The sequence below is a fragment of the Galendromus occidentalis genome, unplaced genomic scaffold (genome assembly GCF_000255335.2).
Source record: "Galendromus occidentalis unplaced genomic scaffold, Mocc_1.1 scf7180000077517, whole genome shotgun sequence".
NCBI classification, from domain to species: domain Eukaryota; kingdom Metazoa; phylum Arthropoda; class Arachnida; order Mesostigmata; family Phytoseiidae; genus Galendromus; species Galendromus occidentalis.
Window position 1 is genome coordinate 482,621 of NW_003805505.1, and position 10,017 is coordinate 492,637.

At 51.9% G+C, this 10,017-nt stretch overlaps 1 protein-coding gene across 1 annotated transcript; it reads right to left on the minus strand.

Annotated features, from left to right (window-relative positions):
* Positions 1-620: 620 nt before the first annotated feature.
* Positions 621-7,240, minus strand: Sin1 (SAPK-interacting protein 1). Its single transcript, XM_029112593.1, has 7 exons — positions 7,168-7,240; positions 6,609-6,932; positions 4,481-4,629; positions 1,894-2,057; positions 1,241-1,758; positions 946-1,077; positions 621-859 (listed from the first exon to the last, which is right to left on the minus strand). The coding sequence occupies exons 1-7, from the start codon at positions 7,238-7,240 to the stop codon at positions 621-623; spliced, it is 1,599 nt and encodes a 532-aa protein (XP_028968426.1).
* Positions 7,241-10,017: the final 2,777 nt, after the last annotated feature.

Here is a 10,017-nt window from a genome sequence, read left to right on the forward strand (position 1 = left end):
CTCCCAGGAATGGCCAGACGAGCAGTCATATTCGATCACACCTATGTTTACAAAGTCACGCTTTATCTCTGCGAGCCTTGTCGACTCATCGAATTGGATCGAGGTCGAAAATTGATCCCAGGAACTCTCTGCAGTGGAGCGGGTGAAATTGTCAAGCTCGAGCACTCCCCCCAGCTCCTTGGGATGTCATCGGCAAAATGCTCGGGCCGCACTCGGCGTTAGGGCTACACCCTGTGTGACACTAGAAGATGAGTCGACGTGACCACTCCCGTGCTCCTTGAAACTAGAACGGAAAGTCTCCGGCGGCAGATATTGAAAATTGCTCTCACGCCGAAAGGAGAAACATCGAGCCGTCGATTCCCGTGACTCTGATAGAATCGATTCGCAGGAGCTTCCCTGGACCTGAGGAGCAACCGAACTCCTGATTCGCTTATCAGGAATCGCAGTCATTCATGAGGCGTCAATGATTCAACAGCCCAATTCTCATCCTCCTAAAATTTATCCAGATCGAGATGTTCCAATGAAGCTCAACTTTAATCTAGTAGACCTTTGGATTACTTTAATAAAGACTCGCAGCAACTTTGGTTCAGTCTCGACGCTTCCACATGATACATGCTCAATCATCCGAAAGGATTCGACAGAAAACTTGGCTTTCTTGATAAACGTTTCTGCCGTTCGACGTTATAGGCTTTCTGAGCGTCGGTGCTCCGCATCTGAAGAATGCTCTTGATCTGATCATCGATTTCACTGGCTTTCTCGATCGATGCCTCGAACATATAGTCCTTGAAACTCTCACCATCCATGTACACAATTTTCAGACACCGTTTATCACTACCTGCAAAATGGAAGAATTCAAGAACTTTGGATGCCAAAGGAACAAGGACAACATGGGGTGATGGATTCACGAAACGAGTATGCTCGAATAAAACTCAGGAGAATACTCACTCATTTTCGGAGTCATGAGTTCGCAGCCAGCTATGTACTTCATATTGTGCGATGCCGGCTTAACTTGCCACAGCATTTTGTTGACCGATTTTTGCGGCAGTGGCGTGATTTCGATTTTTTCGCTCGAGACGGCTACGATCGGAGAGAAGGTTTTTTACTCCAGGTCGATTTTGAGATTTCCGGATTCACATCCTCGATGGTGACTCGAAGGTATGTATTATATTATTCATATATAATATATATAACGGCTCATACGATTGCGTCTGGTTTCTGAAGAGGGAGCTTTCCTGCTTACCTAATTGCACGGTGACATTCTTCCCGATTTTCTGGATCATTTGGACCATGTAGGTTTGAAAACTCCCGGCTGAGAACATCTTCAGCTCCGGGAGCCGCGGTGTGTGTTTATTGACCCTCTGCTGCACCGGCGGGGCTGCTTCAGCCCGGAGTCGGAACTCCGTCGTGTAAAATGAATCGAGTCTCGCGTCCAGACTCAGCGGAACTCCCGGCCCGGTCCTCTTCTCCACGACGAAATCGCTGCCGATTGCGTCCTGCAGACCAGCCCGATGCTTGAAGAGCTCGTTGACCGCGTCCCTCAAAGTTGCGCCCTCTCCTTCAAGAGTGACTTTGCTGAAGCCTTCGTTCATGTAGAAGGTGACGACGAACGGCATCGTATCCAACGGTGTGATCTCCTGGATCTGATAGCTCGGAAAGTCATATTTCCCGATGGGTTCACGATTGTCGACCGAAGGGAATTCGTCTTCGACCTCGCCGGTTTCTTCGGCAAATCGCAGACAGTAATACTTCGTATGAGGTCTGCAAGGGGAAGATCCTTCAGATTTCACCACCACTCATTTTAACAAGACAGGCCGGATCTACTGCCATGAACGAATTCCATTCTTCCGCGTTCTCCTCCTCTGAAAAGGGTATTCTGATTGATATTCAACTTACTTAAGGTCTGGTTTCCGCTCTTCGATGGTGTACTGCCAACAGATGAGACCTATCAGATCTCCGACCGTGGTATTCCCGTCACAGGAAACTGTCATCGGGAAACCTCTATCAGCCTCAGGGAGCATCGGGAGATAAACCTTTATCCGCTTTGCAGTTGGTTGACCCTGGAATTGGAGAAAAGTGGAATCGTGAACTATCGCTAATAGAGTTTCTCGACGGGTTTCGGATATGATGGAAGTATCATACACGGGAGTCGGGGCGAGCTCCAGCCCTCGCAAAACGGAGATTGTGACCGCTCTCGGGGTATCCTCTCGCGAACCGTCACAGAATGGAATGAGGCTCTTCATCCAAATCATGAGAGAGGAATCATGGGAATGATTTCTCCTCTTACAATTCAGGGGTGGTTCGAGCATACCACAGAGACTCGACTCGGGTCAGAAATTATCTCTGTCCGTTCTATGGACCCAGTGAGCAAATCAGTCTCGTGGGGAAAAAGGGGAGATGGCAAAGAACAGGACTCTGTTGAATACGATTCAAATACGCCAGCGCCCGACTGCCCATCAGATAGGCAGAAATGATTGTCTTCCCGAGGGTGGTCCACAAAGAGCGGCTAGTCTCGTGCGCGAGTGCTTTTAAGCAGCATGATGCTACTCCTGGCAGCGAGAGTCTTCAGCTCTAGGGGGACTTAGGGCCGTGTCTGGGGCGATGGCAGTAATTACGAAGCTAATAGACGTTTTGGACGGGTGGACACTGTCCATATCTTCTGGGGCTGCTGCAAGCCGCAAATTAAATCAACATTTTACACAGAGTCGTCAGTGTTCGCTCGCCCTTCCGTTGGCCGACCGAGCTCATGTGTGAGCACGCGTAGTACTGGCCAGTGTCCGAGAGAGGAAGGAGTACATGGGGGAGGAGCAGCAGCGGTAGGAGCTGGACAAACGAGGGCCGAGCTGAGCGCGGCAAACGGAGGGGTGCGGGGGAACGGTAGCCAGAGTCAGAATGCAAGAGGGAGGAAAAGAAGGAACCTCCATCGAGCAAGATAAGCACTGGTCAGTTGTGGTCGGCGGGCGGCGCTAATCAACTTAACGCAGCAAATAATAATGGCCTCTGCTACTCACAACTGGCTCTGCCTGAATGCGAGACACAGCTCAGGTGAAGATGAATTATGATTTGGTGAATGCACGGACACCTTCTGCTCTTATTCGAAGGGAGAAACTCGTTCTGTTCGACGAGAGTTCGCTGGTAGAATCACTCTCCCGAATAATTCAAGGGAAAGCGACTTGATGGTCAGTTTTTGATCTTCGCGCTTCCGAGCCGAATACTTTTCCTCCTTTGCCCATGCTACTTATTCTCGAACTTCATCAATCCATTTCTCTACCGAGCCCTGCCCCGGAAGGCCTGCGGATCGCCCCACTGACCGTAGGGACCAAGAATTACGCGTACTCTCAGTATGTTCCGGGTTTGTTTGAAACTCCATAGCCACCCATCGGACGTAGAGCTGGTAAGCGAGTAGAGAGGGAGTAGCTCGTAGGACAGACATTCCGTGTCAGACCGTCATGGAGACTCGCCCGATTGAGGAAGTTCGTGTTGTGCAAAGTGAGGATTCGTGACTTTTAATGTCGAGTCCTATCTCTTCCTCGCTGGGATTGCAGACAAGGACTCGTTTAGACTCCCCGAGATTCCTGACTTATTGCAAAGCCGGAGCGGGAACTCCGGAGCGAACCGGAAACCGAGATAACTCTGTTGATCCTGCGCAATCGTCAGTGGGTCAGACCTCCCGCGACAGGAGGTCTCCAATTGGCGGCAGCCATCGAAATGCCCATTCGGAATGGCAGAATATTCAGATAAACTCAGGAGACAGGATCAGGCAGCGAAATCTGGATCAGGCGAGCATCAACAGGCTATCGACACCGGAGCGCTAATCTTCACGAACGACACTAATTATCTTTTGATACTAAGAGCGAAATCGTGAGAAGCGTAGTTTCCGACTCTCGTAAAGCAACCGCGCATAAAATCGGGGAACATGCTGCTCGTCCGCTGAGGCTGCCCCCGGCCTTATTGAAACTATCCATGGAGGGACTGAGAGGTTGATGGTATCGACCCACGACCTCACGAGTGGGTAATCATCGTTCATCCCCACAGGCCCATAAATTCGAGGGGACATCGACGGGGAGACTTCAAGCGTCGAGAACGATGAGGAGTATGGATGTACATGTTCTTCAAGCGAATCTCACTCAGAAACTCCGAAATCGACCTTCCGAATGTGGCAACCGACTCGGGCCTGCTGCAGCCGGAAGCGCTCCCAATGATCCTAATCTCTTGTCGGGAATTGTGTGCCGGCTATGGCAGCCCGCTCCCTCGACGCCTCAGAGTTCAAAATTCTGAGGGCGCTTCCCTCGTGCGCATAACCTCTTCATGAACCACAGACTTGCTTGACGTATCTAGACGAATTCATTCCCTCTGTGGGAATAGCCGAAACTCCGACCCGATAGCACTACCCCTTGAGGAACTTCCGAGAAACTTTATCGTGAAGCATTGGAAACTTCCATATGGAATGAGGATTCACTTGGTTAGCTTTGCGTATACTCACTCGGATATCTAGTCGGCTGTATGCTGAGAATGGATTGACGGGCAGTGGACGGGTGATCAAGAGGTGACTCAATAGAGATGTGACCTTCTTCTCCGCAGCTGGATCGTATGGTTGCCTCCTGATTTCCTTCGCAACAAATACAATGGTTCCTGAATGAAGCAGAAATTCAGTCGGAATGCCGAGTTAGGCAGAAATTTATGATTGTGAATTATTGAGAGCCGAGGAACTCCTTCGCTGAGAATCATTTGAAGGCATTCGCAGGACGGCATCTGGACTAATTCACCGGCTAGCTTCTCCGCGCGAAAAATGAATAGATTCTCTATTCGGAGGGGGGACATTGAGTCCCGCTCGGATACCGGGAGTGTCCCGCGGAAGCTTGCGAGAAACATTACTAAGACGAATTCACGTTCCTGTATTTGATATCGTAGAGCGAGCTAGCTGAGAAGCCCAGTGTCGGAGCGAGCGCGTGTTCCTATCGCATTCCTACCGCAGGCTAACTTCGATAAATGATCGTTAGACGGGCAACAGCTCTTTTTCTCGCGAGTTGTTCCATCGTGGCGGAGGATGGAGTACACTTTATCTATTAAAAATAGCCCTTCACTGGCCGACTCGACCGGCTCCCCAAAGGGCGATATGTCTTGTCAGCGGATCTCAAGATTAAGACTCTGTCAGCCGAGAGCCCCGACCCGAGTTCCTTCCTGCCCCGAACCCGCCTCGCTTCTCCCCCGGCCAACTCCCCGAGACGTCGGAGGAGTCCCTCCCTCTAGGGGCCAGAGATGCCGGATATGAAATGGACACCTTGGAATTGGCTCTCGCGCTATTCTCAGGTCTAAGGCGGAGCGGCGGCTCTCTGGCCAGTCGGCTGGCTGGCTGGCTGGCTGACTGACTGACTGCCTGCCCGCCTCACTCACTCGAGGCGAGTTGATTCGGAATGACCGTCTGAATTGAATCAACTCCCCTCGAACCAATCTTTCTGCTTTTTAGCAGACGCCCCTTCCCCTTATCCCCGTCTAGTCCACCCGTCCGACTCGTTCCCCCGCTCCCGCCGCCTACCCCGGCTTGCATTTCAATCGAGTTAGGGTAGTAGGCAACGAAACGCGGAATATAACGCGGCACCTACCTACCCAGTTTCATGAACTTCTCCCGATGGGGTGTCAGGAAGAAGTCGGCGAGAGTACGGGAGCAGGGTTTTATCGGAGCCAAACAATACGGACCAAACCTCGAATGCTGAACAACCGGGTCGTACAGCCGATCGGCAGAGACACGAGGAGTCAGGAGCGGATTATCAGGGAACGAGCCATGGTACTCCCCGAATAACGATACTATAGATATTTGATAGATATTTGATGAATGATTTGATGAATGATTCCCCACAGGTGGAGCTCCGCGCTCGATCGTCGTAACGATACACCTCCCTCTGTTCGAGAAATTACCATCAACGCTTGGCGGCGCAGAGGTTTCTGCAACTTCTATCGATGGCGAGCCTGCGGTTTTGAGAGCTTGTACCCGGTACCGAGCTCGCGGGCGACAATAAATATACGCCATGAATGCCGTCGCTCTTGCGAGCAGCAGGCGGCGTGGAGCTTTATTTTCAAAGTTGAAATTCCTCTTATCTGGTTCATTGTGCGAGCTCCCAAAAAACGTCCGGACTGTTCATCACGGATGCGATTTTTCAGCGGCTGAAAAGTACAGCTATTGCTCCTCGTACGGGCAGAGGACGCGGACGGTACAGGGAGCCAACTACCCACCCGACAAACCCACCGCGATCTCTTTTCCTCTCGCTTTCTAATCTAAATTGTTGTGGCACAGTGCTGGCAGAACCAGTGGAAGTGGTTCTAGTAGTCGCAGAGGCGCTAGTGGAGTTTCTGCTCGCTTGCCCGCTTCGCGTCTACTTGCTCGCTCGCTAGTCTCCTACTCTTGCTGCTGCTGCTGCTCCTGCACCTAATACGCACCCCCCCCCCTCTCACTCGCTCACCCTCTCTCTGTTCCCTCATTCCTCTCTATTTCGCCTCTTTCGAACGCGCGGTCCTTGGAGCGACTTTTAATTAAAAGCGTTAATCACTGATAAAGCCCGACGGGAACCTTAATAGGTAAGGAAGGAGCTTGCTCCACAGCTTTCGGAACCTACCGTCTTTAGGGTCCTGTTGGTCGGTCGGATGCGGATTCCGCAGGGTGATCCTCTTAATCTTGGCCTGCAGGCGACGCTCCTTCTTGAGTTTGTCCAAACGCTGCGCGGTGTTCGATCGCCGGCGATGGGCGCCCACCAACTCATTGTCCATGACGATATCGCACGAGTGAGCCATCTGAACCAGCTCCGGGTCGTTCACCGAGTAGAGATCTAGCTGAGCGCTGAGCAGCGACGAGGGAGACGATGTAGTCGAATCTTTGCCACGCATCGGTTCGAACGGGTTCTGATGCATGATATCTGTCACCATGGCCAGCTCGTACATTCCTGGAAGCGTTCAAACTGTCCCTTAGGGAGCCTCCACACCTTGTCCCATCATAGATAACTGTAGAAGACCGTGTTGCATCTGATGCGAACTCTCAGAGACTTCGCATCGGTTGTCGACTTCGAATGTGCACAACGCCTTCGTGGGCGGAAGGGTTCTCGAAGATCTCCTCGTATCGAAATGTTTATTCTCGTCTCCCCTGTGGCGATAATAAAATTCGAGATCACAGTAACTTACTCGACTCGTCCGAATTTCTGAATGAATGCCGGATGTGGGAGAGCAGGAATCGAGGATCGTCGAACAGAGCCATGATTTTCCTCTCTCCTTTCAAGGCGATTCGAACAAGACCGATGCTCACTCAGTATTGCTCAACGATCTCCATGAACCTGGAAACGGAGGAACGATATCCGTGAATCTGATCCAGACCTACGTGCTGAGGAAAACTCACGACTAGGGATGTTGCGATTACGTCTCATTAGACCCAGAGTAAAACGCCGAGCAGCGTTTCCTCCAATTAAAAGTGAGTAAAAGCCCAAGCACGCGAATTTCACTCAGATTTCCACGGCTGTGCTAAAGTGCTCAGAGGTCGTAACTCGCGAAGATTCTACGATTCCTCATTTTATGACATCATTACCGAGCGGTACCGACCGGACGACCGAGCGACGGCGACGAGTGCAGCGTACGGGCTCAGCCAACTATCGCGTTTTGAGTCTTTCATGGCAACAATCGGGGCTTGACTAATCCGCGCCAAAGACCGGGCTTCACTTCACACGGACGCTCTGGGCGATGTACGAAGCTCGAATGGGCCGTATAAATGATCGGAAGCCGGCCGTTCTGATTTCGACGATTGGAATGAATTTTTTCCTCCCCACATTCCGAGGATTTCAAAAATTATCTACACGGGAACCCTCGTCAGGATTTCCCAAACCCGGTCATAGGTTTAGGGTTCCCGGGGTCCGATTCGCGCGTTTTCATTGAAGAAAGCAGCTGCCCCCCGGCGGGGCTCGAGCCTCCGTCCCGTTTTCCTGTCGAGGCTTAAAATGGAAGTCGCGGTTCTGCGGGAGAAAAGTACCGACCGCGCTATCAGTCAAAAAGTTCCGAGGTGTTCCAAACGGCAAGCTGGCCTGTCAGATCAGAGCTTGTGCTCGTAGTGGTTGCATCCAATTAAGTCGTGTAGTAAACTGTCCAGGAGATAACATGGTTGTGGCGTGGTTGAGTCGTAAACGACTGGGTGACGATGACTGTAAAGCATTCCGACGAGAAAAAATGAGAGAAGACCAGCTTGGACAGCTGCAGCCACTGCTTGGCCGAGTAGCGAGTCAGCTAACAGACTCCGTCGGTCGAATAGGAATCGCACTGAGATAACACTCGTCCCGTAGAGGCACTATTAAACACCGCGATTCACAGTCATACTGAGCGAGAGGAATACACCGGTACCATTGACGCTTTCGCGTCGCAGCTCGACGGAGACAGCAAGAGCGAAAACGCTTCTCCGAGCAGAACCGTTCGGAATCAAGTCATATTGAATAGGATGGCCAGCTTTGCTGCGGGACGCTCACCCAGTGCAGCCGGTGAGGCATTCCCGGGAAAATGAACAAGATAATAACTCACGACGTCGCGAGTCATCCCGAGATATACATATGTAGCTCGGAGCATCTCCTCGAACAGACGTCTGCGTCCGTCTGTGCGACTCGATTCCGGATGCGTTTGACTGCGGATTGATGTCTGGGATAGGCTTCGATGAGCGCTCCAAAGTCTTGAGCGTCGAAGAATCCCCATCGAAGAGCTCGGTAAGAGACGAGCCCAAAGCTACAGCGGACTCTCAGGGGACCCGCTCGAGCCATTTTTGATTCCCTTGTCTCTCCTCGTCGATCGCTTTTTTCCAGGAGTGACATCGGGACCCCTCGCGATCCGCTGCGGAGCCCCCCCCCCTGAAGTTCCAAGAATCTGTGCTCATTGGACCTCCGTGTTATATTCGGAGACCTCAACGGTCTGAGCTCACTCGGCATCAGCATTTTCCGCAGTATGCTTTCTTCGCGATCAATATTTTCGGCGCGGTGAACGGTCACGCGGTGAACGGTCACGCGGTGCATCGCGGCCTTACGAGGAGTGTATGCTACGCCTGCTACCTCATGTATTCGATGTTTGATCACAACGACAAAAAAAGCACAGCGTAGCGAGAAACGATCGCTTTCAGCCTGACAACGGACTATTAGAGAGTCGCCTGAACGTCGACGGCTAACCCTAAAGCTATGATGGCCAGTCGTTGCTGTTGTATCGCCGTGCGTTTTGATCCAAGAGCAAGCGACCGACCGGACAGCCGTGTGGAGCCGAATGCGGACCAGCTAAGCCGAGCCGCAAGGTCGGTTGAACGTAGCTCCCCGGATTTGTAAGCTGGGTTGAAGAGTGGGTCGTGGCTCACAGTGGGTCGGATCCTGTAAATACGCATCTCGACAAACCCTCTGTGGTAACCGTCCGGACGGCCAGCCGCCCGCCGACAATGAGATCAGTCGGTACGAGATGGTGTTGGTTCGGGACTACCTAGCCGCTACGATCACAGGTACGTGACGAGTTGATGACGGCCGTGATGGCATCATCTACGATCTCACTCCATAGTTCTCTCCAATATCGTTCCATGCAACTCTCATAAACTCTCCCCAATTCTCTCTCGGGCTTTCATCTCCGACAGGCCACTACAACCCCAATAAACTTGACGGCAGATCAGGGCCGAGTACCGAAACGAGCTCATAGGAGCTTTACACTGACCCATGCTCCGAGCAGGTCCTCTGTATCCGGGTCCTTCCCACGGAATCGGTGATCGCACTGACGGACTTCTATTTCTGATATCGTGCTTCACGTATAGTTAGGCTTATTTTCCAGTCATGGAAGATGTAAGCCTCTCAGAACGCGGAAAAAATTGACTACCCCGCCTCTTCTCTGAGAACGATTGTTCCGCAGCCGAGCGAATTGAACGGGGACTCCGGCCCGGTCTCTCAATTCACGTTTTCCTCGTGAGGCAGGTCATCGTGACGCACGTCAACGCTTTTGACGAACTGACACGGATTCATTGGGTGCCTTCAAGCGGCG